The 18,183-nt window shown below is 38.5% G+C and overlaps 1 protein-coding gene across 4 annotated transcripts in view; it reads right to left on the bottom strand.

Annotated features, from left to right (window-relative positions):
• Window positions 1–18,183, bottom strand: part of TMEM245 (transmembrane protein 245) — a 102,049-nt gene that overhangs the window by 31,843 nt on the left and 52,023 nt on the right. For 3 of the 4 annotated variants that reach the window (XM_072727768.1, XM_072727769.1, XM_072727771.1), the window contains 4 exons: window positions 10,935–11,033; window positions 8,473–8,604; window positions 4,482–4,604; window positions 4,207–4,352 (listed from right to left, as the gene is read on the bottom strand). In XM_072727768.1, coding sequence (XP_072583869.1) covers window positions 4,207–4,352; window positions 4,482–4,604; window positions 8,473–8,604; window positions 10,935–11,033 — 500 coding nt within the window. Of the gene's footprint in view, window positions 1–900; window positions 1,464–4,206; window positions 4,353–4,481; window positions 4,605–8,472; window positions 8,605–10,934; window positions 11,034–18,183 lie in introns of those variants that run through there. The other variant, XM_072727770.1, reaches the window with a different exon arrangement.

Here is an 18,183-nt window from a genome sequence, read left to right as displayed (position 1 = left end):
TGATCACGGAGGCTTGGCCTAATGCTAACTAAAAAATTAACAAGGGGCTGCTTCAAACACATAGGCAAATAGCAAACAGTTGTATCTCAACACTAGTCCAATTATAAGGCTATTGAAATTAATTTAATTAAGTTTTAAAGCACCACAATAAGGAACTAAATACAAGACAAAGTTTCTTAAGGTAATTTCCTTGGAAACTTGACATAAAGGTTTAGGATTATTAGACCAATCTTTAATCAATTAGGTTAAAAAGGCTTTATTTTTACTGAGTTGGTTATTATTTAAGAACTCCAGTTAATGTGAGGCTCCCAAACATGCATAAGAGATTTTGTCTCTATTCCAGTGTTAAGAGAGCTATCTTTTCAAATAAGTGAAAATACATTTTCTTACAGCTTTAAACTCTTCCTTATACATTTTAAACAATTGTTTATAACCTGAAATTCATGAGAATTTCTTTCCAATGAATATTTACTTTGTTCAATGTCAAAATGCAAATACAGATTTACTGAATGATAGACACTGATACTTTTAATTCTCCGGTGTTGGATGCGGGGGGCGGGGGAGGTGAGAAGCACGTTCACTTTCAAAAAGAAAAAAAATGAATAAATAAATAAATTTCACAGTACATACATTCTCCCATCCAATTCCTAAGAAGGATGCCCACCCACCAATACTGAAAAGCTGTCATCCCACAAGCAAGAGCCATACCCGTGTGCATGCACTCATGTGGAAATATCACACACACTAAATTGCATTGAGGCCGTGACAACATGCAACTTAGTAATGTGCAATATCTCCACCAGAGCAAGCAGAATGGGAGCATCGGGGGAGAAGGGCGTGATGCAAACATTCAGGACACAACATGCTCTATGGAGACGAAAATGGTTTGGGGTTGATGGAGGCATGCCACTAACTCAAAAAATCATGAAATGAAAACTCAAATGAATACACAAACATATTCAATTTAGAAAAACACTTGTTCAGAACTGAGGATCATAACTGAGGTTCAAATATTCAACAAGACAGCAATCATCAAGTAGCCATGTATTTCAGAAGGCGAAGCTTCAAGAGCCAACACACTTTTGGTGCCTGGCCATGCAGTTAACTCCCAACTTCAATTCCATTTTCAGCTTATTGATGGATCACATAAAACAAATTGGATGATTTTCACTTGACCGCAACAGTGATGATGAGTAATGGTTGGTGTTAATGAAGTCTGACTTCACTGATGATTTGCAGACTAAGTTCCACTCTCAGGACTTTATGACAACATTTTTGTAATCGCTTGTATAATATTTTTCCTCTTGAAATTTTTGTCCATGAAGAAACATATTCCATCTTGAACACAATCCTTCAGAATGAAAAAAATCTCACAAGACCTCTGAGCACTAGAACTCATTGTTATCTTACATATGTGAAAAGGTTCTTCAGAGGCATCTGTGTAAAGCCTGTCCATTTTAGGTCTTGAATTTGACCCAATAAAGAAAGAGACAAAAATCACTTAGAAAAGAAATGAGAAAAAAAGAAGCACTTAGACTGCTAAAAATTGTCTTGCATTATAATCTTTAATTTACATAACTCGATATCACTGTGGTTACACAAAAGTTCCAGACAAGTTATCTAGTCTGTATTGTATTTTTCAGTTTTGAGAACCATTAAGATTACAGTTCTGGTACTGAGGATTTAAACTTTTTCCTATATTAAAAATATGATAAAATGAATGGTTTTATACCAGTATCCTTTGGAACTAAGACACGGGCTACTGTTATAGTGCATAATTAGTATGTATAATCCCAGGAAGAAAAGGCAAATCTATTTTGTGAAAAGGCATATATCTTTCCTATCCTGTAGAGGACCATATTCTTTCTAACTTCAAATTCCTTGTGAGCCAGAAACTTGGATTTTTAGCTGTCAGCCTCATGTGTCCATTTGAACGTCCTAAAGCACCACAAATTTAACTCATAATCTTCTGCCCCAACTAGCTTGAAGGCACCACGGTATACCAGAAGGATATGTGCTTTTTCTTTCTTTTCTTTTTTTTAAGATTCTATTTTTAAGTAAACTCTAAACCCAACGTGGAGCTCGAACTCCCAATGCCGAAATTAAAAGTCGTATGTTCCACCAACTGAGCCAGCCAGGTGCCCCAGGATATGTACTTTCAATCAGCTGGACCAAGGTACAAACCACAGATCTGCTTACCAATTCCAAACAACCATGACATTAAAGAACTAAGTCTAAAACAAAGGAGTTGGCATATTTGGTATGAAAACAAAGGTAACTGGAATGACAGAGGACAGTTGACCGGTGGTTCACTCTAAGAAAGCAGAAGGAGAGAAAATTCAAGAACTATGATTTGAAAACAGAAAAGCTTTTGTGAGAATAAGAGTCAGTGCTAATAAAGGCTATTTCAAGAAAATGAAGTATCTTTCTTAAAGTTCTTAATGGGACAAAATAGATATTTTTCTGTAAGGCTTGGCTTTAGTCAATGGACTAAAGGATTTTGTCACCCTTTGACATGATTCATTCATTAGTTTTATCGTATTGGGAAGGTAGACAGCTATTTTTCTTTTTGGTAGAGTTATTTACATAAACTTCCTTGAGTCAGACATAGGTAACTCATATAAACTAACGTGACTTGTTAGACTTTTCAGCATTTACTCAATAAAGATGATAACCAATGATCATATGGACTTAGAAGGGATGCTAAAGCCAGCAAGTGTCTTTCCTGAAGACAGCTTCACTCTGAAAAACTGTTACATTAGATAATATACTCCCAAACTTGGAATTTTTAATAGATGGTCCCACACGGATATCCAAGAGCACCACAGAGGATAAGAGCATTTTTAAAAATCCAACCTGGGGCAGCCCCAGTGGCGCAGCGGTTTAGCACCGCCTGCAGCCCGGAGTGTGATCCTGGGGGCCTGGGATCAAGTCCCACATCGAGTCCCCCATCGGGTTCCCTGCGTGGAGCCCTCTTCTCCCTCTGCCTGTGTCTCTGTCTCTCTCTCTCTCTCTCTCTCTGTGTCTCTATGAATAAATACATAAAAAATCTTTTAAAAAATAAATAAAAATTCAACCTGATGGCCAATGAAGTGAGATATTGATGAAGACATTACCCAGGCTTTGCTAGTAGGAAAAAGAAAGATAACCCAGCAAACTTTCTAGAAAGAATATATTTTAGGAACATGCATGCTATTTGAATGTAACTAAGGGTTTTCCAGAGACCAAAGTGGTATCCTCAATCAATTGTTAAATGAGCACAATGAAGAAATAAACCAAGGTCAGTCAGACAGAATTATCAGGGCAAATCAAGATTTCTAAGAAAGACGACTTCCAAGCAACACTATTTCTTAAAAGTAAGTAGAAACTTACTTTTGCCAGGCAAAGATTCACTATTCAAGTTTAAGGGCACTTAGTAAACAACTTCTTAGAAAAAGCAGCTCTGATGGATAACATGAGGATTTAATTTGGGCAGCTATGTGCAAGCAGTTAAAAAATACACTAGAACCTAATGAGCTAAAAACAGTGGGGATGAGAGTGGGGAAAAAGCTGAGACAGGCCTGGGCTGCAAAGGGCCTCTCCCTACCTGAAATGACAAAGAGGAAAATGACTTGGAAAGTACATATGAAGAAACAAAGTTGAAGAATCATCTCACTCAGAAGCCACGCCTGCAATACACGGACCCCACAAGACATGATGGAAGTTTCTGGCCAGAACCAGTAATGCACACATAGCCTGGGACTTGAAAATAACAATAAACTTTGCATTTCTAGTATCCAATCTACTCTCACGCAAAGGGCACAGCCTGGCTACAAGGGAAGACAGAAAGAAACAGACTCCCTCCCCGGGCACAGCTGCAGTTTCTGAGAACAGGAGGGCTCTGAGAGAAGGGGTGGTGTTTGTGTGGTGCCAGAGGTGGTTTTCCCCAACAAGTGACATGATGACAGGAACTGCAGCTAGAGTAAGAGCCTGCAGTGGGGGAAAGAAAGGTGGAACTCACAGGACAGCAGGAAACTGGATCTTTTGCTGATTAACACTTGCACTGCTCACGTTATTCTCTCACAAGGAAATACGAAATTTTGAAAATACCAGGGTCTCTCACTAGCTTAGCACCAAATGTTATTAGAAAGGCTCAGGACAGAAAGCAGGCTTCTCAGAGAAAGCAGTTTCTGATGGAAAGAAGAGCAGCATAAATCTTCTCCCTACCTGATAGCTTCTTCCACAGACTGGCCAATTATATTAGAAGAAGGGCCTGGCTGAGACAGTGGTGTCAGGCTTATCACCCACTTCACTGGCTTGTAGTACTCATCACTGGAACTTAATAGATAAAATAGTGTGGTCAGGAAAATTATCTGCAAAACAAAGGATAGTATCTCCTAAAAAATCACATTTGGAAACTAGAGGAAGGAAACACAAATGGAACCAAGAATATGCTTTACTACAGAAGGACAGGTGACATGCACTTATCTATATGTACATACCAGAGACAGCACGAAATTGAGAAGGGCAGTCCCACTGTAGAAGAGGATGGTCAGGAGTGTGGTGACAGTAGTGAAAAGCAGGCTCACATTCCGGCTCATGACAATCCACAGAGACTCTAAGATCTGATGAAGAGGGAGAGCCAAACATCAGCACTAATCCTCAAGGAAGAAGTTTCTACAGCTCTTTATTGTACTTTTTCTTTTTTTTTTTTTTTAAGATTTTATTTATTTATTCATGAGAGACACAGAGCAAGGAAGAGACACAGTCAGAGGGAGAAGCAGGCTCCCTGCAGGGAGTCCAATGTGGAACTCAATCCCTGGACCCTGGGATCATGACCTGAGCCAAAGGCAGATGCTCACTGAGCCACCCAGGCACCCCTCTACTATGCTTTTAATACAAGTGTATTAGAACCAGAAACTGGAAAAACAAGAACTGAGTATTATTTTAAATGGAAAAAAAAATCATCTGAAAGCATCTGAACACTGAATAATAGTAAGGAACATGGTTAAGAAAATCATGGTGAATCCAATTCCAAATCATATTAAGTAGCCGTTAAAGAAATCTCTATTATAACACAGAAAAACATTTTATGATATACTGTAAAGCTTAAAAAGCAGGAAACAAACATTTTATATATGGCATGATTAGAACTACATAAAAATGATATGCAGAGAAAAAATACCTATAGGAGAATATGCCAGAATGCAATCTGTGTAGGATCACAAGTGCAGACTATGAAAATTCTAGTATTGGTTTTAGCTGCCCCCTCCCACTTGCCACCTCCAACTTAGATTCACCTAGAAATACAAAAGCATTGTAATTTCCCCTCAATAATTTCACTAGAATTGGGGGGAATCCCTGGGTGGCTCAGCGGTTTAGTGCCTGCCTTCGCCCCAGGGCGTGATCCTGGAGTCCCTGGATCGAGTCCCACATTGGGCTCCCTGCATGGAGCCTGCTTCTCCCTCTGCCTGTGTCTCTGCCTCTCCCTCTGTGTCTCTCATGAATAAATAAATAAAATCTTTAAAAAAAAATTTTTCACTAGAATCATAAGCTGAAAAATCTTTCTTCAGATAGATGATGACCCTTATATCAAAACCCAAGCCCTACTGCCTTCATTTACTCCACCACCTGCAAATTCACTAGAGCCAGTTATTAAAATAGTTATTAATATATGTTAAATATTACTAAAAGAAGATGTACAATATTTATGGCACACCTATATGTTTCCATTTCCTATCTCCTCGGAACTTAAATTCCCTCATGATAACATCTGCTCCCTGTGACAGAAGCAATGCAGATGATGTGATCTTCATTTTAAAGATAGACAAACTGAAGCTCAGAGATTTTTTTTTTTAACTTGCCCGAGGGCCTTGAAGCTAATAAGTGGAACTAGAGCTGGGACCAGAAGTCTAATGTCTGATTTTATTTTGGTGTGCCCTTTCCAAAACAGCAGTTCTGTTTTTTGTCATATGTGCAAGTTATACCATCTGTTCTATGAAAGGACTATCCATTCCTTTCCTATCTCAAATGTACCACTTATAAAGGAATATTCTGTTGTCTCTGGCGTTTCTTGCAAACCTCAGCTCAGTCTTCATAAGAGAACTTTTGCAGGCTGGTGTCATTTACAATAACTCCTTACAGAAAATCTTGAAAATGCTTTGCAATGCCTACAAAAATATGCATGACTGACCATTTGACCTTGTGGGATAAAGAATGAATGAATAATGCCACTGATTCCAAAAATCAAACCAACAATGCCCTTACTTGTGATTTTTACATGCATTCTTTTGGGGGCTTCTGTCATTCTGGAATTTTTATCAAAAAAATGTTTAAATAGTTTCTGGGTCACACTGATAGGAAATACTCTATGGTAATTCTTAAGAAATTAACTGAATACACTAATTGTAGACTGGCGGTCCCCAACAATCAAATAACCTTTCTATATACCCAAGGGGATTAGGAAGAAAGGTTCAGAATGTGACAGCTATTGGGTATTACAAGTATGAAGGCAGAAATAAGAAATAAAAAATTCAATCAATAGCTGACCCTCATGCTGTAAGATTTTTTTTCTGATGAGCTTGGTAGTGATATGTGATTGAATGTGATTGTTTTATACTCTGTAAGAGTATGTGTTGATATTTAGACAATATACAGAAATCAGAGAACCAATATTCCAAATGACCAGTGCTTATTACAAAAGCATGCAAGAATAAAAGACCCATTTCTAATCAAGATAGATCAATGGACTTGAATATAAGACAGTAAAAGTTTATTGATATGGTTTCAAATTCCACACAGCAACTAACCTTTAAGAAATACCATTTGTTGAGTTTTGGTGTAGTGTCAAATAGCCACAATTATCCAAAAAAGCTATTAAAAGACTCCCCTCTTTTGCAACTATGTATCTGTATAAGGCTGGATTTTCCTGGTATACTTCAATCAAAACAATGTATTCCAGTGGACTGAATGGAGAAGCAGATATGAAAATCTAAAGACTAAGCAGCTTTGCAAAAACATTAAAGAAAGACTCTTCCTACTAAATTATTTTTTTGTTTTGGAAAATGGTTATTTTGTAGATGCAAAAAATGTGTTAATATGTAACGTTATTTTTAGTGAATTGATAAGTATTTTTAAAGCTCTCAGTTTTAGCTGCCAATATCATAATAATCAACAGAACCCATATAAACAAAAATCCTGGAATCCTCAGATTAAAAAGTTTCATGGCCACTGGACTAGAGAAAACAGAAGGAAGGGACTATCAAAACCATAAAGTCTTAGAGCTGAAGGGCATTAATCTCTAGATTTAACTCCAAATTGTGATAGCTGTATTAGGTGAATGGGAGGAAAGGCAAGTGTGAGTGCAGTGATGGGGGAAGGAACCAAAGGAGTTGCAAGAACACTGAGAAACTTCAAAATCACATCTTTATCATCATCTTCCATATCAGGAAGTCAAAATATAATACTGAAAACTACAAAACCGAGCAAAGATACATAAACATTATTTTGGAAATTTAGAGCTAAATACCCAGAGAAAGCTAAAAGAATTGATAGCTATTTCTGGAAAATGAGACTGAAGTGGAGAAGCACAAGGCAAGGGCATGGTTATTTTTTACTAAAAAAATCTTAAAATAGTTTTGACTCTCTGCTATGGTCATCTATTAGTTTGATAAAAATCTAATTTAAAAAAATCTAGCATTGTGGGGTGCCTGGCTGGCTCAGTTGATAGAGCATGCAGCTCTTGATCTTGGGGTTGTCAGTTTGAGCCCCACTTTGGGTGGAGACATTACTGAAAAATAAAATCTTAAAAAAAAAATCTAGCATTACAAACTTCAACTTTTGTTAATGTGATGGAAGTCATGAGTCTATTCATATGAAAATTCCTCTCATCTCTTGTGAAAAGCAACATGCCAAGACCCTTTAAAAAACACACTGTGGAACCAAGAGGGGTCATAAAATTTCATCAGTGCTGCAATCTGTTCCTTGCTGCCTTTGACCTTCAGCAAATGAGGCAGAGAGGTGGGTGGTACATGGCCGAAGAGTGGGCAGAAAATAACATGCTGAGCCTCCAAAGAACATCCAGTCTCTCTGACATAACTGGAACTGTATTTCCATCTGCCAAAGACTCTACCCTCCAGAAGGGTAGACCCAGGGAGGGACCACTCTCCCTAGTGGTCCAGCTTGGAGATGTTCTAGTCAGCGTAGGGGGACAGGGAGACCTGCATCTGAGAAGCTGAGAGTCCACAACACGCACAGAGGCTTCCAGATTCAGCATCTCTCAGTTACTCTCCAACCACAGAGGTGGCACCAGGGGGACTGCTCCGGAGGCCTACAGTGTTCAGACACCTAGTGCATTTGGAACTCTCAAAATTGTAGATGTTTTGGCATTAAAAACAGGGTAACTAAAGGCCTCTTAGTGTGCGAGGAAAACTGGAAATTAGCATTTCTATTTTCATTTCTAAGTCCAATTTAACTAAAAATACTATTTCTTACCGAGAGAAATGTCTCAATGTTCTCGTGAACAAAGGAAGCAATATCTTGCCAGTCCAGAATGTCTCCCAGCCAGCTATTCTGACGATTTATATGCATCTTGTGTCCTTTGTGTCTTCCAGAATGCGTTACGTTCTACGGAATAAAATGGTTCAGACATGAAATTTCCATCTTAGCCCAAAGCATAAAAAGGATAAATACCCCCACTTCGGTTTAGGTCCACTTGAGTATTTTAGTAGCTATTCAAAGGTGAGAAATTTTGCATTCTTTAGGAAATCAGCTAAGAAGTCCATCTAAAGACCTGAAATATGTTTTCCTGTTTACCTTCTCAATACCATGTGTCAGCCTAGCTCAAGTGCTCCCTTCCTAAATACATTTGTGAACAGACTTTATTCCTCAATATACATATAACTATATACCAACACAGCTTTTTTTTTTTTTTCTTTTCAGCCCCTCTACCCTATTTGGGGGGTTTTGCTTTTTTCCTCCTTTCCTCATCAACCTAATCTTCCATACAAAATAAAGAGAGCAATGAAGAGAAAAGAATATAAAGTGCACCTGAAACTAATACAATGTTACCTATCAAATATATCTCAACAAAATGTGGGGGGAAATGAAAAAAAAAACAAGAATGGGAGAAAATCTAACTTTTCTATACGGAAGATAATTACACTGACAAGAATACAGGAATAATTATATTTGAAAGAGATATGAATAAACAAAGTGAGTAGTGAGGTTAGCATTCAAAAACAGAAGTAGTTTTTTAACACTTTGTTTACATTTTGACACTTTTGCTAATGGCACAGTGATATCTCTTCATTATGCAATGAAACATTAGGTCCTAAAGATGTAAAGAAAGCAATACACCTATCTATTACAAACCTATATTTTTATTTATTTTTTTTAAGATTTTATTTATTCATTTGAGACAGAGAGAGAGAATGAGCTGCGGGGAGGGGCAGAGGTAGAGGGAGAAGTAGCTTCTCCCTGATGCAGGCTGATCCCAGGACTCTGAGATCATGACCTGAGCCGAAGACAGACGCTTGACTGACTGAGCCACTCAGGTATCACAAAACTATGCTTTTAAAACACTACCTCAAAAACAAAACAAACAAAAAAAAAAGAAAAAAAACAAAACAAAACACTGACCTCCCTAGACTATAAAATGAAGCTTTTTAAAGGGGGTAAGGGATAGAAAAAACTACTTGTAAGCAAAACCCTAGAGTTAGCAGAGGGAAAAGGTACCACCTTTCCAACTGACCAGTTCTTCAGCAGATAATTCCCTAGAGATTCCTCAATTATTTCTAACCTCCCTCCCATCTTTGAAACCCACAAAAACCAACATTGTTCCTTTAATTCATCCCAGGGGAAGAGTAAAAACAGGTCACTAAGCAACAAATTCAAATCTGAAACTGAGCTTTCCTCCCTTCCACCTCAAGTTAAGAGGTTGGTATGTACATGGTCCTCCTCTCCTTGTGGTCAACCCTGTGAAAAATCACCACCAACTTGTCCCATTGCCTACCTCCTTCCCCACTGGACAGTCATCTAGTCATCTTCCACAGCACGGGTCCTGGAGGCCCACAGGCCCTGCCAACCCAGTGTGCAGCATGGCCCCACACAACCGCCTGCTTTCAAAACCAGCATTTGTATATTTAGTGGAAAATGACAGTATTTTCCATCATAAATGCTGAAGTGAGAGTGTATCAGCAAAAGCAGCTGGCGAGGGTGATTAAAAATAAAAATTTCCAGGGATGGCTGGGTGGCTCAGCGGTTAGGCATCTGCCTTTGGCTCAGGGTGTGATCCTGGGGTCCCAGGATCGAGTCCCACATCAGACTCCCTGCATGGAGCCTGCTTCTCCCTCTGCCTTGTCTCTGCCTCTCTCTGTGTGTGTCTCTCATGAATAAATAAATAAAATCTTAAAAATAAATAAATACATAAAAATGGAGTTAGACCAAAAATTGAGATGGGGCATCAGTATAAAATATACATCAGACTTCCAAGTCTTGTAAGAAAAAAAACAAAGGATCTAAAATATCTCATTAAGATTTTTTTCTACTTGCTTACATGTTGAAATGATAATATATGGGGGTATAGTGGGATACGTGAATTATTAAAACTAATTTCACCTGTTTATTTTTATCTTTTTAATGGGGCCAGTAGAAAAATTAGCATTATATATGTGGTTTATATTACATTTCTACATAACAAGATAAGATGCTGTTGAAGATGATGAACACTGAATAAAAACACTACATCACGGGGACTGGTGGGTTCCACCATGGACATGAACCATCAAATCAATCTAATGTTCAGTGACCTGAAGTTTAAGACCTTATAGTTTAAAAATTCCAATAAATGATATCCCAATGTTAATATCTATCTAATTAACATCTATCTAGTCAACGAGTCTGTAAAATAAAAAGACTTTAATTTACAACTGAAATCCTATAATAAAATAACTTACCTTTACAAACCAAGAATGGTACAATCTGTCCCAAAGTTCTAGTACTTGCTTTTCAATCATAGCAGTATTGTTCACCTTATCTCCCAGAATTTTATGAAGCTGGAAAAATACAGATATGATCTGGTTTAATATGTCAGACAATAATCCAGTAAAATTAATTCATGCTGGGTCTTTACATTTGTTCCAAATCAAACTAAAATGTTCCAGACTATTTAATTGCCTCTAGGCCATCTTATCATCTTTCCTTAAGCTACACTCTTCAATATTCCTGGCCAATTTCCTTGCCTTTCTTGGCCTTTTGCTTCCCTCTGTTTTGGGGGTCTCTAAGAGAGCTAGTTCCAGTTGTAAGAGAATGGTACATATGAAGCCATGATCACTGACTTAGCAAATCTTATTTGCCCAGAGAAGAATCTGTTGCAGATGGCCCAAGTGCTCATCCATTACACATAAATCTCATGTTACATTTACCACTGGTAAAGAATTACCACTGAACTTCAAGTAAAATTTTAGGACCTGAGCTATACACACACATATTTCCCATAGTTTGCTGAAAGACATCAAGTCTCTGAGTTATGACTAAAGAGACTGGCTTCAGGGTCTGTGGGAATCAAGTACAGTAAGACAACTTTGAGGAAATTTATTCATTATAATACCCAATGTTTTATTACTAAAACATAGCATAACAGTAAAGTATTTATTTGTTTATGGAATGCATGGGAGTGGGGAGGAGGCAGAAGAGGAAGATAATTTTTTAAGCAGGCTGCATGCTGAGAGCCTGATGTGGGGCTCATTCCCACAACCCAGACCATGACCTGAGCTGAAATCAAAAGTTGGACGCTTAACCAACTAAGCTACCCAGGTGCCCCAAAGACATTTTTAAATATATACTAATTTGTAGTCCCAGTTCCTTATCACAACTGTTTTCATTTTTCCATATCCTCTGTAACTTTCTGTCTTTTATAGATATAATTTAGAGTTCTTCATCACTAACCTTCATCTTTATTTTTAATTGTTCCATATTAGTTCATTAAGTTTCGTGGTTTTTTTAAGATTTTATTTTTAAGTAATCTCTATACACAACTTGGGGCTCAAACTCCCAATCCCAAGATCAAGAGTCACACGCTCTACTGAATGAGTCAGTCAGGCATCCCAGTTTATTAAGTTTTGATATGATTTTATCATTATGCAATCATGGGATAGAGATGGTTCCCAATTTTTAATGTCACAAGTAACACTGCAATGAATGTCCTTAAACACAACTTTTTTCTTACTGATAGTAAGATAAATGTACAAGAATCAAAGGAAAGAGGGACTTTTTTGGTACTTGCTATGCTATGCACTGCTAAATTGTCTTCTTTAGGGATTGTATCAATTAATATTTTCCAACATTGTTTAAATAAACCAAATTTTCTAAAGACTTATGGACTGGGCACCTGGGTGGCTCATCTTGTTAAGCATCTGCCTTTGGCTCAGGTCATGATCCCAGGGTCCTGAGATCGAGTCCCACTTTGAGCTCCCTGCTCAGCGGGGAGTCTGCTTCTCCCCCTCACTCTGCTACTCCCCTAGCTTGTGTGCTCTTTCTTTCTCTCCCTGTGTCAGATAAATAAATAAAATCTTTTTAAAAAGACTTATGGACTGATAAACTTTTAGATAATAGGTGTAAAATCATAACCAATTATTTATACTTTTCTTTTTCAGTTACAAGAGTGACCATTTTTCAATGTATATTTTCCTTTGCCTGGACTATCCACACCTTTTGCTCACTTGGCACTGTTATAGATATCTGAACCATTTTTTAGACATATTTGATGCAAACACACCTGCTCAATGTTCTCCTCTATATTTTATTTATGCATAAACCAAACACAAATTAGTGAATATAATAAAAGGCATTTATCTTTGCACAGCATTGCACAATTTCCAAAAGGCTTTCACCTACATTATGTGATCTTTACAACTCCAAGAGTTAGGCAGAAAAAAGGTTCTTATCACCTTTGTTCTTCCAAGATGAGAAAGCAGATTTAGAAAGGACCCATGACAGACCCAAGGTCAGGCAACGAACTGGTAGAGGTAGGATTAAAAATCAAATACTCTTTCAACTACAGCATATACAACCTATGAACAAAGAACACCTAATACAGCAAGCTGCCCAAAATAGCTAAAAGCCACAATTACCCCAGTTTAATTTCCTTTAATTACTTTAAATTTGTCCTTTATCACAAATGTCAGATACTCTCAGACTTCCTACTACCAATTCTTTCTGTCATTGTCCGCTCAGTTTCCAAGATCCTCCTTTAATCATAAGAGCCCCCAGTCTAAGCTGTCTGCACAGTGGCCTTTGCCACAATAAAGCATTATCTCAAACCTGCATCCCTTTTATCATCGCACAACAGTGAATAACTCTACAACACCACAACTATTGAGGCAGAATTCAGCATCATTTCAAATCTGTGGTGCCGCCAACAATAGCAGAACATCACAAACCCGAAACATTACCCTGTGACATTACAATACGTATCGCAAGTCACAAGGAAGACTGGGCCAGAGAGCATGGAGCCTGATGGTCACGTCATTGCTACCCAGGTTTCAGAAGAAACAAGAAAGCACAGACACCATTGTTGGTACATGAGATGCTCCTTGCATACAAGAGACAATGAGGCACGAAGAGTAGTCGGAATGCCATTTGGGAGCTGGGTAACGTAAGGCGAATAACCTCATTTATAAAATGGGGATAGTGAGTCAGTGGGCAGTTCTCTGTTCACACTTTGCTTGGAATCTTGACAGAATTTACCACTGCTGACCGACTCTTTCTTGAAACATCTCTCAGCCTCTAGGACACACAGGATGTTCTTCCCACCTCACAGGTTACTCCTCCTCAGTCTTCTCTACTGGCTCACTTCGGTGACTTTCAAAAGCTGGAGTGTTCCAGGAATCCCTCTTTGGTCCTCTTCTGTCTGTATTGTCTCCTTAGGCCATGTTATGAGAGAAACTGTGTCCCTCCTAAATTCATCTGTGGAAATCCTAATGCCCCAGGACCTCAGAAGGTGACTGGATTTGGTGATAAGAGTCTTTATTTAAAGAGGTAATCAAGTTAAAATGAGGTTGTCAGGGTGGGCCCTACCCCAGTATGACTGGTGTCCTCATAAAAAGAAGGGGCTAGGAGACAGACACACACAGAGAGATGAGCATGTGAAGAAGACACAAGCATCTACAAGCCAAGGAGAGAGGCCTTAAAAGAAACCAATCCCACCAACACCTTGATCTTGGACTTCTAGCCTGTAGAATCATGAGAAAATAAATTTGTGTTATATGAACACCCAGCCTGTGGTACCTTGTTATGGCAGCGCTACCAAATTAATACTGTTCATCTCTACTGATGGGTAGAGTGATAGGTGCTATCTGACGATATTCAAATTTCCACCTACAGCCCGGATCTCTTCCCAGAACCCCAGCTATGTATGTCCAATTGCCTTTTCTGAGATCTTGACTTAGAGGTCTGATAGGTATCTCAAACTTAACACACCCCAAACAGGATTATGACTGTCTGTAAGTCTCCCACGACCCCATCACTTTCCAAGTCTTTCCATCTCAGGAAGTGGCACAGCTACCCTTACAGTTGGGTAACCGAAAACTTCCTTCCCTTTCACTCCGCATCCAATTATAAACAGTAATTCCTAGAAGAACCAACCTCAAAACTATACCTCAAATGTGACTTCTTCTCTCAATTCCCATTTCTACCATCCTCATCCAAGTCATCAACAATCTCCCCTAGACTACCAGAATAATCTGAGCCAGCCCCTTGCCCTCTCCCCCATTCCTGCCCTTCGCTCCACAGAACAGCCAAAATGAGCTTTTGATATCCTATATCAGGCCATATTCCTTTCTGCTTTAAATCCATGTTTACCTTTGTAACTAAAATAAAATCCCAACTTCTTGTTAGGACCTATGGCTTGTCCTGTCACCACATCCCTCATTCCAGCCATACTGGCCTTCTTTCTTTCCTTCAAGTTTGTTCCTTCCTATACCCTCATTTTGAAATGTTCTTTTCCCAGACCTCCAGTCTTAGTGAAAGCATCACCTTCTCAGAGACATTCTCTGGCATTCTAGCTAATACATCACCCTGGATCACTCTCTATATTACCTTGTCACAGCACTTTTAGGTCATTTTGCAATGGTTACTTGTTTCATGTCTGCCTCCTCACGAGAGTAAGCTCCTGCAGGGTGGTAACTCTTTCTGATTTACTGCTTTTCCCTAACATTTACAACAGTGCCTGGCACATTTATGGACTGGCTGTCACTTTCTTTATTCTAGTCATGGGAGAAGGGACATTCAAAACACATTCACAACTTACTCTCTTGCTGTTTCAGGGCAGCATCTCCAGATACAAATTTTGGAAATAACATATCAAGCAGAAAGGTAAGCTCAAGCAAGGATATTGAATGAAGAAAGTACACTGGATTTGAGAACACAGCAAACTAGCAGATCTGGGTAGAAACCAAATAATGGATGGAGGATACAGGAAATAAAGCTGACAAGGTAGGCTGGGGCAGGTAGACAGGAACCTTCTCTGTTCATACCTAAACACACCCTAAAAAACTCTTCTTTTCCTGAATGTGACCTTTTCCTCAGGCTTCAACCCTTTCTACAATTCAGTCTCCTTAGGACGTAATTTTTATAGGATTTTTTTTTTTAATTTTTATTTATTTATGATAGTCACAGAGAGATAGAGAAAGAGGCAGAGACACAGGCAGAGGGAGAAGCAGACTCCATGTACCGGGAGCCCGACGTGGGATTCGATCCCGGGTCTCCAGGATCGCGCCCTGGGCCAAAGGCAGGCGCCAAACCGCTGCGCCACCCAGGGATCCCTATATGATTTTTTTATAGCTGGATAAGATTAGAAAAGCTACCTCTACAATTTCAATGGTTCTTTTTTCAAAACAACTTTATTGAGATAATTCATACATCTTACCCACTTATGCATATAATTCAAGGGTTTCTTTTAACATATTCAGAGTTATGTAACCATCACCACAATCAATTTTGGAACATTTTCATTACCCCAAAAAGAAACTCCATACTCACAGCAATCAGTCTCTCATTTCTCTCCATTCCTCCCCGCCCCCGCCTCCCCCCCACCGGAAACCACTACTCTACTCTCTGTCTTTATAGATATATTTCTTCTGGACATTTTATATAAATGGCATCATATGTATGTGGTCTGCAGCTTCTTTCACTTAGCATAGTGTTTTCAAGATTCATGCACGTTGCAGAATGTATCAGTGCTTCCTTCCTTTCTTTGGCCAAATAATATTCCATTATATAGATATACCACATTTTACTTACCCATTCATCAGTCAATGAACATTCAATGGTTGGTTTTAGATATTTTCCCCGTGTCTTCCAAATCAGGCTAATGACTATGTTAACGGCTTTTGTTAGCAATACCCATCTCTCTTCAACTGTCTTCCCTTTTCGAGTCTTGAGCAAAAGGTTTCAGATCTATCTTTTCTCTAAATAACTTGAAATTCATTTCCCTAAAATCTAAAGCACAGTTCTCCAACTCTTCCCAAATAGGTAAGAATTCCAGAACTCAAACAGATAAACCAAAGAACTAAATTCCACGCTTTCAGCAGAGTAAATCATACAACATAGTTCTAGTGGTCTAAAAGGCTTCTGCAATGGCTGGATCTTCTTCTCTGATAGTTAAGAGATCAATACCCATAAACTTATATTTTACTTACTCAGCAAATATTTTTTAAAGATTTCCATGTGACGTTTGAATAGGTTACCTGGTATGGACTCAAGAAAATCAGTTACATAGGTCTTTCTCTGAACTTTTTTTTTTTAAGATTTTATTTATGTATTCAGGAGAGACAGAGAGAGACAGAGACAGAGAGGCAGAGACACAGAGGGAGAAGCAGGCTCCCTGCAGGAAGCCAAAGGCAGATGCCCAACCGCTGAGCCACACAGGCATCCCATTTCTCTTAATTTTTTACTCGATAAAAATTCCATCCTTACATTCGATTACTATACGAATGCATAATTTTCAAGATAACTTTTTTTGAGATTTTATTTTCTGAATTTTGAGCAAGGAATCACATGATACTTTTTTTTTTATGGGCAACAAATCTTGTCAATCCCTAGATGTTTCCTATTACTTCACTATATTATAACTCCAAATAACCTTCTTTTCCACAGGTAATACTGGGGAGAGGGGGTACCCCAAATCAGTATCATGGAGGCTGACTCTCACCTGCACTGTGTCTTTTCTTCTATCCTTCACCCCCCTCCACAAAGCTTCAGACAAGGTGTTCTCAAGCATACTCCTGCATCCTTATCTTGGCTCACATAATCACCCCTTAAAATACACACTTCCTTCTCTTCAGTCATCTAAAACCTATCATTCCTTCACAATTTATCTCGATGAGTGACACATTAAAGCACCTAAGCCAATTCTGGGCATGTATTTCTAGCATACTACAGTAGAAAGAACAAATAATTTAGAATTACTCTTCAGTTTGAAACCAAGCTCTGCAATTTACTACATGACCACTGGAAATTTACTTAGCCTTGCTAAGCCTGTTTCTTCCTCTGTAAAGCAGGCAAAATAATTCAGACTACTATAGGTTTCTTGGAAAAATTAAATGAAACAAACCAGAAACTGCCAAGCACAGTCACCAGCAGATAACATTTAATATTTGCTAGTAACTTTTTCCCTCCATAAAGTCTTATTTGACCACCCAATCTTAATGATCATTCTGTACCAATGCACAAATAATGAATACTTAACCATGAACAAACAGTAGAGGACCAATCTCTCTGGTCAGGCTACCAGCACTACTGAATACAATCATTCAGAAAGTTTAATTTCCTTGTATATTTCTTGTTGACTTGTAGACTTAAGCCTATTTCAAAAACAGAAACTGGGACAGCCCGGGTGGCTCAGCGGTTTAGCGCCTGCCTTCGGCCCAGGGTGTGATCCTGGAGACCCGGGATTGAGTCCCACGTCGGGCTCCCTGCATGGAGCCTGCTTTTCCCTCTGCCTGTGTCTCTGCCTCTCTCTCTCTGTGTGTGTCTCTCATGAATAAATAAATAAATAAATAAATAAATAAATAAATAAATAAATAAATAAATAAAATCTTAAAAAAAAAAAAAACAGAAACTGTTTTAAAGAGAATCTCCATTTATACTTCATCAAAGCAGGAAGCCCCTACCAATGACAACCCTGCAAAGAAAAAACCACAAAGA

The sequence above is a fragment of the Vulpes vulpes genome, chromosome 12, assembly GCF_048418805.1.
Source record: "Vulpes vulpes isolate BD-2025 chromosome 12, VulVul3, whole genome shotgun sequence".
Taxonomy (NCBI): domain Eukaryota; kingdom Metazoa; phylum Chordata; class Mammalia; order Carnivora; family Canidae; genus Vulpes; species Vulpes vulpes.
This window is presented reverse-complemented; position numbering and strand designations above follow the sequence as displayed.